Below are 22,421 nucleotides of genomic sequence, written 5' to 3' on the forward strand. Positions count from 1 at the left end.
TGCTCTCTCTTCGTGTGGGTTGGAGATGCATTACGTCAGATTCTGTTCCTATAGTAACCAGAGCGTCCTGTCCATCGGTCCTGGAGCTGGGTTCTTCGGTTGTCTGCAGTTCGGGAGAAGAAGAGTGTCCAGGTAAGATTCCACAGGATGGAGGGGTTCTGGCTTCGATGGTCCGAGTTCTAGAACATTCCCAGGTTGTGTTCCTAGGAATCCCTGTGCCTAGAATTGTCCCTCTCATCTCTCACCTGCACTATACAGGCTCATACACATGGCTGCAGTTTTTTTCTTTTAGTGGGAAACTGAACCCAACGATTTAATGGTTTCCCATAACCGCTACATTCAAGCCATTCCGTGAAGGATAACTGTCACAGTTGCTCGTGCTCCAAGCCGAACTGTCAGGTTGGTGTCATAACTGATCACATGTGCAGCACCATGGTAACTGCAGATCAAGCAGAGGCTAAGATGGCCTGTAAAGGGTAAGGGGGTTTAGTTCCACTTTAAATTATATTTTTTTACGGATCTGAACACAGTTCTGTTGTTTTCTATTGGCCCATGTGCACAGTGCATAGAGATCAGTACACTTGTTTAGATCCATAAAATCAAAATAGAAAAATCTTCCTCGGAGGTCATTACTTTACAATTCAATGAGTATAATCCTGTGTAGATATATGTCCATGCATCTACGTATATGCACCCACATATGTTGGCTTTGGAAGTAGAACTGTATGCGTCTGAATGCCGTACAGACACTTTACACCGGAAACACAAGCACTTTACAGAGCATTGTATGCGGTTTTTATGCAGGATCTGCTTACCAGCTACACCCTGAGAAGATGATCGTAACTCATTACAGTCCTATGTGTCTACTTTAAAATGGGTGGGTTGTTAATTTTTTATATTTTTTTTAAAGTGTATGCTACCTCCCCCCCCAAAAAAAACAAAAAAATAATGTGAATATGTGTGTGTGTACAGACGATTAAAAAAAAACTAGCCTCTAAAGATTTTATTTATTCTATAAAAAGCCTGGTGATCCTGCCACTTCTACTGGGTTCCTGTTTCCTACTGACCCCGAACATCACTGAAGCAGATCTATGTTAGCGTGGTCAGTCTGCATTCCTGGGATCACTGCTGGGACATGCAGTACGCCATACAAGATGACATGTCTGCATCCCCCATGGTCAGTTGTGTGGCCACACCCCCTCTCTGCTTTTGTTGGTTTAGTAAGGGGGCGGGCTTATTTACACTAACACACAAACACACACTCACACAGTGAGGAAGCTCACCTTTTGTGACTTACATCACACACAGTGGGCGGGCAGTGGGTGGGATTATGTTACACAGTAGGCTGTCAGGTGTGCCGCTGAGAGCTGCTGTCAAACTGCAGCTGGTTCTGGAACTCAGTACACACAGGTGGGGGGGTCTCTTCTCTTCTGTGTGTGTGTGCGATGTTAGCCTGTCTGCCCAATGTCTCTTGTAATCCCACCCACCCCATGCCCTCTGTAAGCCACAGATGGGGAACCTTTCACTGTGTGTGTGTGTAATTAGGCCCAGCAGACTAGGTTGTCCAGACAAAGTAGCAATCCAAAACTGAGCTTGTAATATTTCCTCCCCCCCCCCCCCAATCCCCCACTCACGACTTTATCATTAAGATCAACAGCACAACCATTGGTCCTTCCCCTCATGCCAGGGTGTTAGGCGTAATCCTAGACTCTGACTTCTCCTTTGGGACCCACATCCAATGACTGGCTAAATCCTGCCACCTCAACCTCCGGAACATTTCCAAAATCCGCCCCTTCCTGACCAATGACACCACAAAACAACTTATCCAAAATTGGTTATATCCCTCCTTGATTACTGCAACTCCCTCTTCACTGGTCTACCCTTACACAGGTTATCCCCCCTTCAGTCTATTATGAATGTTGCTGCTAGACTCATACACCTTACAAACCAATCAGTGCCTGCTGCTCCTCTCTGCCAATCCCTTCACTGACTTCCACTAACATATAACATAAAATTCAAAATACTAACCACAGCTTACAAAGCCATTCACAACACTGCCCCTAGCTACATCACCAACCTCATCCGCAGATATCGCCCAAATCGCCCGCTCTGCTCTTCCAAATACATCTACCTCTCTAGCCCCCCTCATCACCTCCTCCCACGCTCGCCTCCAGGACTTCTCTAGAGCCTCTCCCATCCTCTGGAATCCCTACCACAGTATGTCCGGTCAGCCCCCACCCTGTCTGCCTTTAGGTGATCTTTGAAAACTCATTTATTCAGGGAAGTCTACCCCTCCTCCACCTAAGAACTTGAATCACCTCCATCAGATCATCCCCCGCAGCTATCACCTTTTGTATCACCTCCCCCTTCTTTTAGATTGTAAGCTCCACGAGCAGGGCCCTCATATTCCTTCTGTACTGAAATGTATTGTAATTGTACTGTCTCCCTTATATTGTAAACTGTTGGCGCTATATAAATCCTGTATAATAATAATAATAATAGAGAGTTAAGACAAACCATTTATCACTGACAGGGGCGCTGAGGATTAGAACCTCTAAACTAAACAAAAAAAAAGAAAACAAATGCAGCCACCACATCTAAGAATTAGTAAACTGCAATATAACACATTTCTGTTTTCGGGTTTAACCACTTTAATACCCGGCACTTTCACCCCCTTCCTGCCCAGGCCAATTTTCATCTTTCAGTGCTGTCACACTTTGAAAGACAATTGCTCAGCCATGTAGAACAAACTATTTTTCCTCCCTTCCATGGGATTTCAGGGCATTTGTATCATAACAAGTCAAAAAAATCCGTTTTGCTAAAAGATCATCATATTTATTAACATATAAAAATTTATTTTTGAAAGATAACACATATACAGCTTGCAAATGAATGTATCTCAACCCCTATAGTGCCATCGCTGTCAACGTATGATTGTATAGTTCATTGTGCGGTCATGCAACACTGAACCCATGTAAAATTTTTATCATTTTTTTCACATAAATAGAACTTTCTTCTGGTGGTACTTAATCACCACTGGGTTTTTATTTTTTGCTAAATAAAGGGTAAAAAAAAGTTTTTTTTAAAATGCGTTTTTCTTCAATTCTTTTTTTTTTACCGATTTTTAAATTTTTTTTATTTTTTACAAACTGTGGACAGAGCAATATGATTTTACCAGAGTAACACTGTACTACTCTAGGGAAGTGATCAGGATTTTTTTTTTTTTTTACACAGTATGATTGCTTATACCAGTGAATTGCTTAATCAGTGAAGATCGCACCTTAGTGCGACCTGTGGGACGAAAGTGGGAGAGCCCATAGGACAAAATTCCAAAAAGACCAAAGTCCCATCTGGCCGTCATTTTTACCAGGTGGGAATTGGTTAATACCACTTTAGGTGCTTAAAGAGGAACTACACTGCATCTGAGCAGCACATAGCAAAAACACCATTTTATTCATTTGCAATGTTCAAAGTCACCCATCCATCCATGTCTCCATGCTTTTTTTTTTCCTGAGAAATCTCTTTGAAAAACACCCCTAGCATTTCTGACCATGGCCATCTTGAGTAAAGGCAGATGATTAATGTAGTATTTACTTCCTGGAATCCATCTGCCCTTAGCTCAGGCATGCAAACAGGGGGGATTGCCTAACTGAGAAAACCCCTCAGCAGGGGCCTCGGCGGGGTGACGTCAGGACGCAGGCACACCCCCTATGACTATGTGCTCGAGCACAAAACACGTAAGGGAGGAGCTGCAGCGCCCTGATGTCACGCCGCCGAGGCTCCTGCTGGTCCAGCGGCCATGTTTATTTCCTGTTTATGGTCAGTTTGTGATTTTCTCTTACTCTTGTTACTTACCTGTGATTGGATTAATAAAATCCTCTGAAGCAGTATCACACTATTCTGGCATCCTTTCTTGGGGCTCTTGATGAGCCTCACCACCCACAGAGCCTATTGCAGGAAGAGGTGAGAGGTGCTACATCCCATTGATGACCCAGAGGGGAGTCCATAGCAGGGTAGAGATGTCCATTGAGATATATTTATTCTCAAATGCGTGATGTTATTACGCATCTGCTGAGTGCGTAATTCTATTATTTGTATATCACCTGAAGACACAAAGAGGATCACCTTTATCAGAGGCTTCACGTTTATTTATTTGTTATATGGACTTTGTCACCTTATTTGCACTATTTTTTTCACTTTGATGGATGAACTTTGACACTGTCACTTTATATATACTTACCTGTGCTGATTGAATTCATCACTTGTATTAGCACTATACTCACCTCATATTATTAAGTTGTTTTGTCGACTCCAATAATTCAATATTGGTGAATTCATTGCACTTTATTGTATTAAGATTTTACAGTATTTTAGCCCTGCACCTTGTTTTACTATAATGGAGCATTGCATAGATATCTGTGGCAGGCAGAAACTACATTATAATTGTGTAGTAATTAGGAGGAATACCTTGTACTATGCAGTGGGAGATTCCATCTGAGGATTATACTCATGATTGATACATATAAACAATTGAAAATGCTTTAGACCCCGGTCACACTGGATGCGATTTGCATGCCATGCGACTTTCAAATCACATGCCAAATCACAGCCTATTGTCCGCAATTAGAGTAGTCATACCGGTCCGACTTGGTCGGAGCCGAACTGATTTCTAAAGTAGTACATGCACTTCTTTTGGTGAGATTTGCAGACGTCTGTATCAGATGTCTTGCAAATCACACCTGAAATCAACATGTCATCCGACTTTGAAATCGTGCGACTTCACTGTAAGTCACACGATTTGAAAGTAGGTTCTTGATGTGACCGGGGTGTTAGGGTGTGTTACAGAGAAATCGTTCATGCTTATGAAATCTATCAGTTGGCTCAACTAAGAAGAAATGTGTACCATGTCCATGATTGTTACAACAAAAAAGATACAAGTATGACACTTGGATACAGTGTTGTAAAAGTTTAACAAACTGTTGGCTTATGGCAGTGAGCCATCTATGGTATGAATGAGTTAGCCAGGATAGTGCAGTGTTTGGTACGAACGTGTGGGGGACCCCATTGGTGACCTAAATCGGAGCTCCAACCAAAAAAGGGGACGTTCCGCTTTAAAGACTGGTCCCCCGCTCCCCATTAAGAATTGGCACCTTTGGGGAGCGGGTACCCGAAATTGACAGGTACCCGCTCAGTTGCCTAGGCGATTGGAAGTGGAAATTGTCCTCCACCCCTCCCTTCCCATAGTCTTCTGGGACACGTGACAGGTCCCAGAAGACAACGGGGCCATTCAGAAAGTGCAGCACTACTCACGCATGTGCAGTGGGCACCTGGATGTGAAGCTGCAAGTTGTCTCAGCTGGGTGCCCACACTGATGATGCCCGTGCCAGGAACACTGGATGGCTGGTGAAATGGGCTGCGGGGAGGACACCTCGGGATCAAGGGACAGGTGAGTGGCTGTTTTTTATAGGTCAGAAGCTACAGTTTTTACAGCTGCTGCCTAGAGTGTGACTGAAAGTCCACTTTAAAGCAGAATTCCACTCTCTCTTAATCAACATTGACTATTTTTAACCCTTATGCTGCTGATTTAGTCGAGGACCTAATCGTCCAGTGCTTATCTGTTCCTGTCCTAATTTATGATGCTGGCCAGCTTCTGGAATGTGCGCACATGAAGAAACTCACACTGACACGTTTAGTCTGTGAAAACTTCTCTCTAATTTATTGAAATGAAACCGTGAGTTTATATATGAAAAATGATGCGAACATCACGTGATAACAGCATAAGCATTATATTAGTCTTTGATTGGTCACTTTACACAAAAACAATCTCAGTCATGGTATAGGTGTGATCTTCTTCCGTCTTATCTTAAAGAGAGAAAAACATTCCTTTGTTTCCCAAATCACACGGTGGGAGGGGGTCTGTGTGTGTGAGCAGACATTTCTTAAGCAAGGATTTCTTATAGTACCACAAAGCCCAGCAGGCAGAAAATATTCACACAACATATGTATTAAAGTATAAAAGTAAATATTTATAAAACTTATAGAAATAGCGTATATATATATATATTCAATAGGAAACGAAATAGGCATTTTACCAAATCCATCACAGTCCCCCCTTAAAATGACTATTTTACTCTGTCCCTATAAGACCTCGCTCATCTGTCCTTATGTACCTTGGAACTCTTTTATGCTGCACGTTAGACAGGTGATGACTATTTCATCACCTCCCTTGCCACAGACTTTGTACATAAGGAAGTCAGATGCTATCCCTACAAAATTGTGAGATTACCGGTGGCAGGGAGGGACCGTAATGGGGTATAAGGTTTTTCTTCATCTATCATGTGGGGATCCTCTTGCTCCTGGTTCAGGAAGATAGGTGTACTGTTGTCTACAGCTTTGCTCATCAATTTCCTCACACATGGTATAACACAGCATACAACCAGGACCAGGAGAATCAGAATTATTAGTACAATTACCCCTATTTGGGCAAGTATCTTTTGCCACCCACTCATCCAACTGAAATATTGATCCCACGAGTCTGTGATCCCTGAATTCTTTTTCAACTCAACTGACAGGTCTTCTAATTTCTTTATAGCCAGAGTAACCTTACCATTCGGGCCAGTATTGTCAGGAATATATGTACAACATGTTCCGGTTCCTTCTATCATTTTACAAACACCTCCTTTTTCCGCTAAAATCATGTCCAGAGCCATTCTATTCTGGAATGTCATGTAGAATGTAGGGGCTAGCTGGTCAACGATTCCTTGAAGGGCATCCCTGGTGTAATTCACAAACCTCTATTAGTTGTAGTATATGTAATTTATCCAATCTACATTTTTATTAACAGTTATCATGGGAATCAGGGATTCAAAGCCTGCTTTACTTAGTCTCTGGCTTTAAATTTATTAGGCACCCCCCTTGGGACTTCAATAGCATCTATATACACATGTGGGTCAAAACTACCAGAAGGAGCTTTTAGTTTCCTCCTAGGGCCATTCGTTGGGTCAGGGGTATTTTCTGCTAGGATGTGGAGAGGCATAATGGCCTTTGCAAGAGCATACTCACCAGTCCAAATCCCTTCCAATCTGATTCTAATCTTTTGGTCCCCAGTAATCATCCATGACATATATGTATACCTGGTCACTACTATCGGAATATGCTCGTTGTGTCAAGATCATATAAATTATGGTCATAGCACCACATGGGATCTATACTACAGAAATCAAAGGTGAAAATAGCTACATGAGTGTTGGATGAGTTGTACCAAAATATAGTGGTGTCACCTATTTCGGTGATATCCACCTGTTGAGCCTCTGTCAGACTTATAAGAAAAAGGATATACAACATAGTTGTCATGGTGTAGATGACGCCTTTCCCTCAGGGTTTGGGACTTTCTTGCAGTGGGAGGCCTGTATCCAAGTGTTCTTCCCGGCCACCTTGTCAGAAGGGGCTGTGGTCAGCAGAACTTGGAAGGGACCATCATATCTTGGCTCAAGGGAATGTTTCCTCATAAATTTCTTTACTAATACCCAATCTCCGGGTAATAGGCTGTGAGTTCCTGTATCTGACTCAGGATCTGGAATGGAGAAAACACTTGGACATGGATACGGGTTAATTCACGTGATAATACAGTCACATAATCAGTTAACACATCAAATTGTAATTGCAACTGTTGTGGAAAATAACAACCAAGTCTGGGGGCTGAGCTAAACAAAATCTCATAAGGGGATAGGGAGTGTTCTCTCTTGGTGTGTATCTGACACTAAATAGGGCAATAAGCAGACTGTCTGGCCAACTCATGCCAGTCTCTTGGGCTACTTTTAGCATTCTTTCTACTTTCCCACTACTTTGGGGGTGATAGGGGGTATGGAACGCCAGAGTGACTTCTAATGCCGCCCATATTTCTTTGGTTACTGAAGCTGTGAAGGCGGGGCCCTGGTCACTCTCTATCACCTCTGGAAGCCCATATCTGCATACAACCTCAGTGGGGAGTTTCTTCGCAGTTGTTTTAGCAGTCATGTTAGTTACAGCAAAGGCCTCTGGCCAACTGGAAAACATGTCCAACACCACTAGGGTGTACTCAACCGCCCACTCTTTGGCATCTGGATATGATCAATTTGTATCCTTTGAAAAGGGTATAGGGGTTTGGCTAAGTGTTTCTGTGGTGTCTTCTCTGTGCGTCCCGTATTGCATTTTTGCACAGATGGCACATGTTCTGCAAAAATTGTTCGTCAATGTGGTGATTCCAGGCGCTATATCGTACTTGTTGATAAAAGAGTTCATGAGGCTCTTTGACAGATGGCTGCTCCATGTGCCCACTGGACTACAGCTGGAAACATATTCCTGGATAAACAAAGCCTCTTGTTGCACTCAAACAGACCGTCTTTGAGAATAGCTCCTCTCCGTCTCCAGCTTTCTTTTTCTTCTGGACTTGCTGCTTCTTGGAGTTCCTTGAGATAGCTTCTGTCCACAGGTAAAGTCTGTAAGGTGAATATTGGTTCCCACTCTCCGGTCACCTCTCCTTCCATTAATGGTGGTCCCATGGCCGCTCGTTTTGCCACCAAAACTGCCAGATTATTGCCTTTGGCTTCTGAAGAGTTTAATTTCCCATGAGCTTTTACCTTCAGAATAGCCACTTGAATGGGTAGAAGGAGTGCTTCCAGCAGTCGTCCAATGGCTGCTCCATGTCTTATGGACGTACCTGCTGCAGTCATAAATCCTCTTGCCTTCCATGTGGGTCCAAAGTCATGGGCCACCCCAAAGGCATATCTGGAGTCTGTGTAGATATTGGCCCTTTTTCCTTCCGCCATCTGGCATGCTGTTGTAAGTGCTTGAAGTTCAGCTCCCTGTGCAGATATTGCTGGCGATAGGGCTCTTGCCTGTAAGACTGTGTCTGCAGTAGTGACCGCAAATCCTGTATAATATTTGCCTCCATCGTCTGCATATCTGGAACCATCAACAAAAAAGGTGAAGTCTGGGTCCTGCAGTGGTGTTTCACTCACTGTGGGGAGATGGAAGGTTTCCATTTTCATCACTTCAAGACAATAATGAGGCTCAGTGGCTCCATCATCCTCTCCACTTTCTGCATTACCTTCATTACCCCCCTCAGCAATTGGGAGGATAGTGGCCAAATTCAGGGTTTGGCAATGTAGGAGAGTGACGTTATCAGGAAGTTGGAGGGAACACTGTAGTCTAAGATGCCTCGCTGTGGACAAATGTTTAGGTTGGACTTGGTTTAAAATGGCAGCAATGTCATGCGGCGCCAGAAGAACAAGTTCATGTCCCAGTACGATATCAGAGGTCTTATCCAGCAGAGCTGGAGCAGCGAAAACTGCACGCAGACACGACGGTGCTCCTCTAGCCACTGGGTCTAAACGGCATGAGTAGTAGCCTACGGGTCGTAGGCGGTCGCCATGGGACTGGGCCAATACTCTTGTGGCATGGCCTTGGCGTTCAGACACGAACAGTTTGAAAGGTTTCTCGTAGTCTGGTAGACCTAGGGCTGGGGCTGAAGAAAGTAAGCGTTGTAGAGCCAAAAAGTTGGAGGCGGCCTCTTCGGACAGATGGAAGGGCTCAGACTTGAGAGCATCGTAGAGTGGTTGCATAAACCAAGAAACATCAGGAATCCATGACCTATAGTAGGATATGAGGCCAAGAAAGGCATGGAGTGGCTTCTGGCCTAACGGTAGTGGCAAGTTCTGGATGGCCTTAACTCTTTCCTCCGTAAGATGCCTTGTTCCATGTGAGAGGCAGTGGCCCAAGAACACGACTGTTGTAGAGCACCATTGCAACTTCGGTTTAGAGGCCTTACAGCCTTGGTGTGCCAAGTAACATAGTAAACTCTGAGGCTTCTTCAGCCGTGGGCAGGTCATCAGCACAGAGGAGAAAGTCATCCACATATTGAAGAAGGACCACTGCCGAATGTTCCTTTTGCCACGTGCCCAGTATGGTGGTCATGGCTTTGGCAAACTGGCTCGGAGAATTTTGCGCCCCTTGTGGCATAACTGCCCAGGTGTATTGCTTCCCCTCATGGGTAAAAGCGAAGAGGTATCTGCAGGAAGGATGCAAGGGAACGCTGAAGAATGCATTTGCCAGGTCCACCACAGTGAAATACTTTGCTGTTGGAGGTACCCCTATGAGTAAAGTGTGGGTATTTGGAACGATAGGTGTCTCTAAGACAGTGGCTTCATTCACTGCTCGGAGGTCCTGTACCATCCTGTACTTCTCTGGTTCTCCTTTGGGTGTCTTCTTTTTTATCCAGAACAAAAGTGTATTACATGGAGAGGTACAAGGTATGAGTGCACCATTTGCCAAAAGGGACTTGACCTGCTTCGAAATGGCCTTGGATTGCGCTGGTTTCAGTGGGTACTGTGGTTTCCTGGGTAGGGGAGCTCCAGGCTTTAGTTCCACCACAATTGGGGGTACCTTTTAAACGTCCAATATCTTCGGGTCCTGTGGACCATAAACAACTTGGGATTCTGCTCAGCACATCCGGTACTACGCAGAATGTACCATTGACTTGTAAGACCGGACACACTGGGTAGAGGCGGCTCACTCAAGGCCTTCCATTTGTCTAATTTGGTGTACCAATATGGCCGCCTCCAGGAAGTGTACTGGGCTGGGCAGGAAGGGACAAAACAGGTGCAGCAAGATGGCTGCCATCAGGAAGTGTACTGGGCTGGGCAGGAAGGGACAAAGTAGGTGTAGCAAGATGGCTGCTAGCAGGAAGAGTACTGGGCAGGGCTGGGGTGGTGGGCATAAAGTGGGCGTTAGATGAAGGGCAGGGCTGTTCCTGGCCTCCTTTGTTCTGAATTCTATCATCATAGGGCGGTGGTTTTAGCACACTTCCATTTTCACTTTTATGCTACACATACATTATACAATCGCCATTTTATTGAATTTCTTCCAACCATCCTTCTTTATGCAACGCTTTTACAGTTTATTTTTTTTATTTTATTTTTTTTTTACCAAGCTTCTTTCACGTTCAGTAAACCTTTATCACATAAAATTCCTCTCTGTTCCTACAATAATTTATGCCAGGCAACGCTGACCTTCAGCTTACAAACTTTCGCTACTTTAGATAACTTTTTTAACTGCTTCACTTCCTTCACACCTCTTCACAATATGACATGCCAGTAATCCTCTTCAATATTTAACACATTAATGGTACACAAACAGTTTTTTTTCTTTTTTCCTGTAGCAATACCTGTTCTGTCCACTGCTCTTTGTGGATAACTTTGGCTACATTATACCAAGCTTCTTGCTGTCTTCAGCAAATATTTGTGAACTAAGACATCTTTCTTCTTTCTTTTTTTTTTTCCCATACCTCCTTATCTTTAATTCCACATACTTTTCCTCTTCTCTCTCTGCAACCAGGTCACCTGCTAACATTCCTTTCTAGGGGTCTTATCAGCTTCTGACCCATCTCCTCCCCCCTTCTCTGTCCTTCCTAACAGGAATCTAAGACACTTCACAGGCTGCTGTCCAAACTTTCCTTAACCCTTAACAAACCCCAACCTTCTGTTATGAATGGCAAACATTAACTCACAGACACACATTTAGGACATAACATAGCAGTCTATCTTGGTGGGCTATGAGTACAGATCACTGAGTAAATCTTCGTAACCCACACAAACACGGTTACGGCACCCCGCTGTCACACTATGTGACGCGTACCCGACACCTCCTCTCTTGTGGTCAACACACAAGGTTACCACACACCCAAGAGAAATTATGTGTCAAAACCCTCAGTAGGTCCACTCCTCTTCCACCTCAAGACTGATACATAAAAACACACAACAGAGACCCAGGTAACAGATAAGCACATGCAGGTATATTTAAATAAACTCTGGGCAAGCAAGGTTACCTGCCTTTAGTGACCTTTAGCAGCCGTACTAGGCACAGGTATGAATCAACAACAAAGACAGGATAAGCAATGGTAAGATAGCAAAATATATCTTACCATGCTCCAGAGGTGATCAATCTCCGGCCTGTCCAGTTTGACTGACACCGAACGCCTTTTCAGGTCAGCTGGCTGCAGGTTAATTACTCAGAGTTCCCGGGTTTCGGCACCAGTTGATTTAGTCGAGGACCTAATCGTCCAGTGCTTATCTGTTCCTGTCCTAATTTATGATGCTGGCCAGCTTCTGGAATGTGCGCACATGAAGAAACTCACACTGACACGTTTGGTCTGTGAAAACTTCTCTCTAATTTATTGAAATGAAACCGTGAGTTTATATATGAAAAATGATGCGAACATCACGTGATAACAGCATAAGCATTATATTAGTCTTTGATTGGTCACTTTACACGAAAACAATCTCCGTCATGGTATAGGTGTGATCTTCTTCCATCTTATCTTAAAGAGAGAAAAACATTCCTTTGTTTCCCAAATCACACGGTGGGAGGGGGTCTGTGTGTGTGAGCAGACATTTCTTAAGCAAGGATTTCTTATAGTACCACAAAGCCCAGCAGGCAGAAAATATTCACACAACATATGTATTAAAGTATAAAAGTAAATATTTATAAAACTTATAGAAATAGCGTATATATTTATATATATATATATATATATATATATATATATTCAATAGGAAACAAAATAGGCATTTTACCAAATCCATCACACTGCTAGTAGTAGTAAATAGATAGGAAACTATATTTTTTTTAAAGTGTTTTTTTTTACATTCATTCAGTTACTTCCTGGTTTCCATGCTTAGGAAAATGATGTCATACATCCTAGGAGTCTTCAGGAGGGGAGAGAGGGTTCTCAGCTCAGCCTATGACTGAGCTAAGGGCAGATGGATTCCAGGAAGTACATGCTACATGAATCATCTGCTCTTACCAAAGATGACTTCCATCAGAAGTGCCAGGGGGTGTTTTTCAAAATGATTTCTCAAAATAAAGCACGGAGACATGAATGGAGGAGTGAGTTTGCTTTGAATAATAAAAATGAATTAAACATCATTTTTGGTTTGTGGTGCTCAGATGCAGTGTAGTTCCACTTTAAAGCTGAAATAAATTCTATTATCCTTTACAGCCAAGGAAGCCACCACCTTAGCCTGTTTGATCTGAAGTTGACATGGTGCTGCACGTGTGACATGTTATGAGAACAGCTATTTGAGGGTTGTTGAGAGCACAAGCAACTGTGACAGTTATCATTCATGGTATGCCTTGAATGTACCTGTTTTGTGAACAATTAAATTGATGGGTTTAGTTCTCCTTTAAAGGGTATCTATGGTAAAAATTTAAAATTGTGTATTCATTTCCACAGTGTATTTCAATTATTTCTAGCCTACTTCTAATAATCTGAATAATTTTTAAGTTCGTTAAAACGTACTTCCTTGAATTCTGTGACACATATTCACCATGCCCTGCAAGTAGGCACTGCTGTGTCTCACATTTCATAGAGCCTGCCTTCTAATCTACAGAGGTGCTGAGAGGGGGAGTTTCAGGAGGTGGAGTCAGTACAGGAATCACTGCTTGTCAAAAACAACTATTATTATTAAAATACTGATGTTATAAAATGAAATTTTAAACAAAACTAAGGATATAATACTCATGCGCTGTCACAAACAAATGATAAGCTGCTGCAAGCACCTAACTGCTTTCCCACATCAATAAAACTCCCCAAGAATAGTGCTGCACTGCCCTCTAGTGACCCAAAAAATACACTAATAATAAATAAAAACCCATTGTGTAATAGAATACATCTGTGAAAAAAATAAAGTCAATAGTAAATAAAAACAAAAAAAACTGGCTGAGCCAGTAAATACAAATGATATGTGAAACATATATTAAAAAAAAAACAAAATCAAGTAGCAAGAAATACCTGGCCAACCTATAATAAACACCTGGCTGAGCTGAAGAATAAGGTGTAAAAAAACAACAAAAACAGTAAAATTTGTAAAACATATATCAGAAATAAAACATGATAACAATAGCAGTAAACACCTGGCCAAGCTGTAATAAACACCTGACTGACCTGAAGCATAAAGTGTGAAAATCAACAAAACCAGTATTAATGATTGTAAAACAAATGCCCGGCTGAGCAATTAGCCCCCCAGTGGAATAAATATGTGATGTCAAGTCAAGTAAATCAGGTATTAGGTACATTTCACAACAGGAGAACATGCTTTATTAAAGCTACAATCAAGTGGAGCCAATAAAGGAGCCCCAAAGGGGGACAAAGGTGACCTGGTGATTCGCAGGACCACCATTTTGGTGAACGGTGGTGGTAATCACTACACATGACTCTGATTAAACACAAAAGGTATAACACAGGAAGAAGTGGAAAATTCTATGGTTGCTTGTTCTTTAGAAGACTGAGGAGATAATAAGGGGGCATTTAATAGTTTGTCAGCATATTTTCATAGGACATTTGGGATTTGACACCTACTGTATGCTTATATGTTTCATTGTTTTTTGAGTTGTTACATTCACGGTACAAATTGTTGCATTTTCTTATATTTGGTGTGGTTTTTATGTATATATGCACAGGAAATACACATTCAGTGAATATTATTAGAGAGGCTGGCGCAGAAATTATTTATTCATTATATAGGGTGTCCCTAAAGTCTGTACACATAGGTAAAATGCATTTCAATACATTTTATATTGGAATATTATTCAATAACATCTTCAATGTGATTTCCACCATTTGTGATGCAAAGTTCCATGCGCTGTGCAAGATTCACATGAAACCAATGCAGTAACTCAACATTTCCGTCAATTTGAGCAGGTGATCCATATCTGTGATTTTCATTGAGTACACCTTCTTCTTTAGCATACCCCCAAAAAATAGTCAAGGGGGTCAAGGTCTGGTGAGCTTCTATAGTAATATATTATACACACATATATATATATCAAAAGGTTATACATTACTCTATATGGTGACTGCAACAAAAATTGTGTTCCCACAACATATACAAAAATATACAGGGTGTCCCTAAAGTCTGGACACATAGGAAATATCACTATATGCGTATGTATGTATGTATATATATATATGTGTGTGTGTGTGTATATATATATATATGTGTGTGTGTATATATATATATATATATATATATATATGTGTGTGTGTGTGTGTGTGTGTATATATATATATATATATATATATATATATATATATATATATATATGTGTGTGTGTGTGTATATATATATATATATATATATATATATATGTGTGTGTGTGTGTGTGTGTGTGTATATATATATATATATATATATATATATATATATATATATACATGTACACACACACACACACACATATATATATATATATATACACATGTACACACACACATATATATATACACACACATATATATATACACACATATAGTGATATTTCCTATGTGTCCAGATTTTATGGACACCCTGTATATTCGTGTATATGTTGTGGGAACACATTTTTTGTTGCAGCCACCATATAGGGTAGTGTATAACCTTTTGGTATTCAGTTTAGTTGATACCAAAATCAATTTTAAATCCATTATAATAATTGGCTTACCTGTCATTATTTACAGATTGGAGGTGGGGGATACTACACATGACTTTTTTAGCCATTATAGTGTACTTAGCCATCCATAGGTGGCATTGAGTAGGTGGACCCAACAATCGTCACATACTGGTACCTGTGTAGATGTTAAAAGTGGTGCAGAAGATACCGGAACAAGAATAGAGCTGTTTATTCCTTAGCTCTCCCATCGTCATACCTGACCTCTAATGTGTTTCGTATGTAAAGTTTTTATTTAAAATAGAGCGTGGAAGATTTTTGTGGCCAAATTTTGTAAGGTAGATTTCTCTTTTGAACATTTGTCGAAATCTTGTCAGTGCATTCGATAGTGCCATCATCACGCAAAAAAACAAGTCTTTTTTGTCCTCTGTTTGGGGTGTCGTTAACAATTGATAAAGCCACATCACAACCACTGCAATGTGACATATATCTCCTCACTACCTGTCAAATGCCCTCTGAAAAGTGGTCCACTATGGATTGCTTTTCAGAGGGGTGACAGAGGGCTACCACACATGAGATTGAGCCCTTAGCTTTGTGAATGAGATGAAGCTGTGCAAAATAAACACAGTTACTCATAAATTTGATATGCAGTAAATCCTCAAATCAATCTGGTGATTTTTGTTTAAGTCATCCTATATGTAATGAACAGAACAATCAGTACGTTGCACTTAGAATTTTGCATGCACATTTTGTTTCAACAGAATTTCTGTCTTTATTAGATTTTAGCGCAGCGCTCTTCAGTCATCATGACTATCCTATATTCAGCATGTGGCACAACACAAGAAGTGACTGTTCGGAGAACAGAATCTCTCGATGTTCATGGGATTTCTGAGCTCAAGACATTGTCCACACAAAGCATATTTGGAAATGTGAATGTCATATATTTACTGTAAGTTCTTGTTTATATTAATTTGTTTGTCACTGCATGACTAGTTTACAGGAAGAATGGCGTAGCAAGAAAATATTACCCCTAGCAAAAAAAAAAAAAAAAGTTTAATGACTGATGTATCTTAAGGTGACCATACACTATACAATCTGATTGTACAATTTTGTTTTCATCTGCTTTTAACTAAATCTAAAGAAGGTTGAAAAGAAATTGTTCAATCAAACTATATAGTGTATATTTAGTTTGCCATAGATGATGCGATTTTCTTCCCCCGCAGCTATCACCCCGTTTTCCCCTGTGTTACCCTGTCAGGAGAACACAGTGATTATTGCTAGAGGCTATAGCCGCTGGCAATACTGGTATGAAAAATCTGACAGGCTGGTTGTACCCAAGTCATGCAACATTCAAATTGGGTACAGGCAACCTGCCCATAGATGGTTCTAATCTTGCTCAGTCCCTGCTGGACCGGCTGAGATTTGAACTATCTATAGCCAGCTTTCAATGAAATTCTATGAATTATGCTGCAATTTTGGCTGTGTTGACCTTCAGATTCCCATATACGAAGTTCATACAACGGAGATTTTTAAAATCTCATTGTCACACATCTGAAAATGCAGGGCACAGCACAGCCATCCAAAGCAGTGTGCTTACAGTGAAGCACACAGACACCACCCCACAGTAAAACACACCCAGCACACAGCCCTTTCATCACCCCTCATGTTAACCCCTTCCTGCCCAGTGCCATTAGTACAGTGCCAGTGCTTTTTTTTAGCACTGATCACTGTATTGGTGTCACTGGGGATGTCAGTGATACCAGGCCAGTTCCCCCCCCCAGTGTCAGAGTGTCCGCCGCAGTCCCGCTATAAGTCACTGATCGCTGCCATTACTAAAATGTAAAAATCCCAGTATATATACCGCCATTTGTAAATGCTATAACTTTCATGTAAACCAATTAATTTACATGTATTGGGATTTTTTGTAGCAAAGACATGTAGCAGAATACATTTTGGCCTAAATTTATGACGAAATTCGTTTTTTTTATTTTTTGCTGGACATGTTTAATAGCAAAAAGTAAAAAATATTGTTTTTTTTTTCTCAAAATTGTCGGACTCTTTTTTTTATAGAGCAAAAAATAAAGAATGCACAGGCGATCAAATACCACCGAAACAAAGCTCAATTCATGGGAAAAAAAGGATGCAAATTTAATTTGGGTGCAGCATTGCATGACCGCGCAACTGTCAGTTAAAGTAACGCAATGCTGTAATGCAAAAAATGGCCTGGTCAGGAAAGGGGGGGGGGGGGGGGGTAAATCCTCAGGAGGGCAAGTGGTTAAGAAAAAAATATTTAGACTTTAAAACCACTTTAACATGATACAAATGTTTTTAAATCAAAAACATCACATACACTTTAAATCAAACTTGTAGAAAAATTTACAATTGTAGTATATATAAGGATTATTGGGCTGTAAGGAAAACTTTTTGGGTTTATTGGTGCTTTCTTTGCTCCGTTTATATTCACACTTGAATATAATATATTTGATGTACAGTTTAAAATACACACACTACTTTATTAGTGAAGAAGCTCACAATGCAAAGATAAGAAAACTTATGTTAAGTGTACCATTTCTAAACTGAATTCAAACGTACATGTAATCCTTTAATTTTTCTGTTAATTAAGTTCCCAGCATTTTGTGCACCTCAGATAAATTGTCAAATCTGGCTTTAAATTACAAGGTTTTAATTACAGACATAAAATGGTGTCAACATCTTTGTGATAAAGATAACCTGTAAGGATAAAAATTTGGGAGCTGCCGTTGCTGAGTTGTTTTCCCATATGGAAGAAAATTATATATTTTTAAAATATTTTACAACTAGGGATGGCCTCTGAAGAAACTTACCACCCACATGGAAGAAAAATATATTTGAAATATATTTAAAAAATATTCTTCACAAATATATTGCCATATATTTGAAAGGCTACAATTTTGGCCATATTCAATATATTTCAAAATATATTTCAATAAATATATATGTGTATATATATATATATATATATATATATATATACTGTATGTTGAAATGCGTTTTTATTACAAATTATATGAAAAATATTAAAAGAAAATACATTTTCAAATATACTGTATGTCTTTAAAAATACAAATCTGCATTTTTGGAATGCATTTACAAATATATGTAAAAATATATGCTAAAATTACTTTTTTATATGTTAAAAAAAATCTGAAGAATATATATTTTTAAAAATATATTCTTTATATATTTTTTTTACATATAAAAAAGTCATTATAACATATATTTTTACATATATATGTAAATGTATTCCAAAAATGTAGATTTGTATTTTTAAAGACATACAGTATATTTGAAATGTATTTTTCATATATTTTGTAATAAAAATGCATTTCAACATGCAGTGCATATATATATATATATATGCATATATATATATATATATATATATATATATTTTTTTTTTTTTTTTTTAATTTATTGAAATATATTTTAAAATATATTGAATATGGCCAAAAGTGTAGCATTTCAAATATATGGCAATATATTTGGGAAGAATATTTTCATAATATATTTCATATATATATTTCTTCCATGTGGGTTACATTAGCAAGATCTGTGGTTATTATCCTCATTCTGGCTTTACTACATAGTGAGTCAAAGACTGAATAAGCATGCTGCCAGTGAACCATGCTGCAAGCCTTTAACTCACTAGACACAGTTGCTTAGCTGGGCAAACTGACGGAAGTAAAAAATTGCTGACAAGGAAAACGAAGAATGTGTTCAACGGCAATGAAATCAGATTGTTTTTTTTTTACTGTAATACTCTGTCTAAAAATAATGTTTTGTCTGATTTCAGTGAAAAATCCAGCCTGGCAGTGACCATCAGTGATGATCAGAACAGTGTTATCGCTCATGCAGCTTTCTTGGATTATCCAAGCTGGAATGTGGTGGACCAATCAGAGTGGGAGGAATGGATACATAAACACTATGCGCAGAGCAGCGAGTGCACGGTGAGTATAACCAATGAGCATTTAGAAACAGCCTCCTGCAGTCTACAGCTCACTGTGTATTATGTGACGGTCATTGGGAAGAATTCTCCTTACATTTGTAGTCACTGGTAAGAATCCCCACTTACAGGTAGTTTAAACAAATCATTGGTGTCAGTAGTTAATCATCTGAGAGGCAGAAGTTGTTCATTGCTCAAGGAACCCCTAGCAACCTCTGAAAGAACCCTAGTTTTCTCATTGAGGCATTTCAGAAAACTATATTGTTTTTTGATCAGTAGATGGCGCTGACAATACAGGCATTAATCTTTTAGAAAGATTACAGTGACATTTCATTCAGTTTGCACAAATGCTTTTGACATTCATATAACAAATGTTTTACAAATAGACCCCTAATGTCCCCCTGTTTGCAGTGAACATCTAGTAAAGGCTCTTTTTGTGACTTCTTTGCAGATATGCTGCATTAAGTAATGTGTATGTTGGCATTCTGCCTAAAAAAAAAAGAGAACAAATTAAACACAAAAAAATTATATTTTGCCAAGCACCAGGATTGCTCACTAAGGTCTGCCAAACAAAGATGCAGCTCTAGAAAACCCATTCAGCATGTTGTTGACAGAAATAAACTGATATTTATCTTGCTGTACACATACTGTGACACACAATGTACATTTATGTGATACACTCAGCAAGGCATGCACCATTGCTTTTTTTACTTTCAGTGCTTTTGTACAGTTACTTTTAGAGCTTCCACTGCACACACCATGCTTCACTGTTCTTACACAAAAACTGCATACAAAATTGCCAACTGATGAAAGATAGCCCTAAAAACTTTCAGTCCCATTTTTATTTGATGTATGCCACCACTAGTAGCTGGTGTGTGTTTGGATGCTAGGGCACATACTGCTTAAAGTGATATTAAAGCTTCAGATTTTATTTTTTTTAACATGTTATACTCACCTGCTCTGTTTTCACAGAGCACCCCTGATCCTCCTTCTCTGGGGTACCCCGCCAGCTCTCCTGGCTCCTCCCCCTGCTGAATGCCCCCATAGCAAGCCGCTTGTTAGGGGGCACTCGTGCATGCTTGCTACCGAGCCAGCTCTGTGTGTCCCTTGGCACACAGAGTGTGGCTTGGCCTTGCCTCCACTCCCTACTCACTGGCTGTGATTGACAGAAGCAGGGGCCAATGGCTCCCTTAATACAGAGAATGCATTAACATTAAAAAACCTTCAGGATTTAGAACCACTTTAACATACCTCATTTTTAATGAATTGGCTGTGTGTACAATGTCATAGCTCTGCACATCTATACAATCATTATATACACGTAGCAAATACTATGAGTGTACGATTTAGCTACTTGGCTTGATTCGTGGGCCCAACAGTACACTTAAACTGTTTGGTAAATCAGTCTATATATGCCCTATGCCCTATGCAGAGTCATGTTCCTACTTATTTACTATTACAAAATCTCTGTGTAATTCTTCCTGTTGGAAGTATAACCCCAGGCAACATACCCTAGGTAAATTAATGTGCATTTAAGCCCAAAATATGGACATTAAAGAATAATTAGTGTACAACATTGTTGTTTAATACAATAATAAATGAATTCTCATTACATACAAAAAGAGGATAAAATGGTAACAAGCTGATTTGTAATGAATCCATATGAATGCATTTCATACATAATTCAATATACTGTTGAGCATATACAATGCCAATGTCAATACATGATTATGCTAAAATTGCATCCCAAAACTTGACATGTTTTGTAGCTCTTTGTTCACTTCTTTAGGAGTAGATGCATGTATAATATCTGTAAGGTAGAATCATGAAGTTTGTAGCATACCTAACAATATCTCATAATACACAGAGTAATTCCAACCTCAAAGGCCACCAGAGGGACTCTAATACTTACGAATCAACTAACAGATATGACAGTATTTCCAAACGGTGATTGCCAGGGGAGTCTCACCCGGGAGCTGTAGAAGTATGACGTGACGAGAACCCAGGGGGACAAACAGGAAGCACATTCAAACGTGGGTGAACAATCTATGATGGCACCCAAAATAGTTGGATTGGGTTCTTGCTGAGTCATACTTCCACAACTCCCGGGTGACACTCCCCTGGCGATCACCGTTTTGAAATACTGTCATATCTATTAGCTGATTTGTAAGTGTTAGAGTCCCATTACTCTGTGTATTATGTGATATAATTAGGTATGCTACATACTTGATGTTTTACCTTACAGATATTATGCATGCATCTACGCCTGAAGAAGTGAACAAAGAATCATGTATTGACATCGGCATTGTACATGGTCAACAGTATATTTAATTATGTATGAAATGTATTAATATGGATTCATTACAAATCAGCTTGTCACCATTATATCCTCTTTTTGTACATAATGAGAAGTTCATTTATTCATGTATTAAACAACAATGTTGGAAACTAGTTAATCATTGGTCACGTGAGTTGTATCTCATTCAAAGTCCCAGGACAAATAAATTGGTTGTATGGATAAATTAATGAATGGATGGAGGCACATCACTGGTTGCACCAGGTCACATACTATTTTATTAAATAAACATTAATTACATGCTCTTAACAACCAGTACAACTTTAAAACAAACCATCTCTGACCTGTCTAGCTGCTTGTACTGTGAAGTAATTCATCCTAATAGATCACAGAAAAGACTTTAGTTGTGTTTCAGTTGGTTTCTAAGACTGATGTCATATGGGCAATTTTGCAGCAGGAATTATTTGCAGTTTAAAAACTAAGGCCCCTGGCAATAGTGCTACAGCTCTGGGTTGTGCTCTGCTGCAAATCACTCTAGAACAGGGTATACCTTGGAAAAGCATCACGGTTGTGGCATGTGTACACCCTATCCGGCTATCTTTACACCTTAGGAGGGGTAGAAAAACCTCAGTTTCGCTATCACACCTTAGACTGAAAGTGTAAACAGGCTCTTTGTAATAT

At 39.9% G+C, this 22,421-nt stretch overlaps 1 protein-coding gene across 1 annotated transcript in view; it reads left to right on the top strand.

The window, feature by feature from the left end:
- The first annotated feature begins 26 nt into the window (after positions 1-26).
- CFAP61 (cilia and flagella associated protein 61) overlaps positions 27-22,421 on the top strand; it is a 409,554-nt gene continuing 387,159 nt past the window's right edge. The window contains exons 1-3 of the mRNA XM_089686524.1: positions 27-132; positions 16,242-16,411; positions 19,295-19,448. Of these exons, the coding sequence (XP_089542650.1) occupies positions 16,269-16,411; positions 19,295-19,448 (297 nt within the window). The 5' untranslated portion in view covers positions 27-132; positions 16,242-16,268. The remainder of the gene's footprint in view (positions 133-16,241; positions 16,412-19,294; positions 19,449-22,421) is intronic.

This window comes from Staurois parvus, unplaced genomic scaffold (genome assembly GCF_062004578.1).
Source record: "Staurois parvus isolate SC_StPar_1 unplaced genomic scaffold, SC_StPar_1.0 ptg000401l, whole genome shotgun sequence".
Lineage (NCBI taxonomy): Eukaryota > Metazoa > Chordata > Amphibia > Anura > Ranidae > Staurois > Staurois parvus.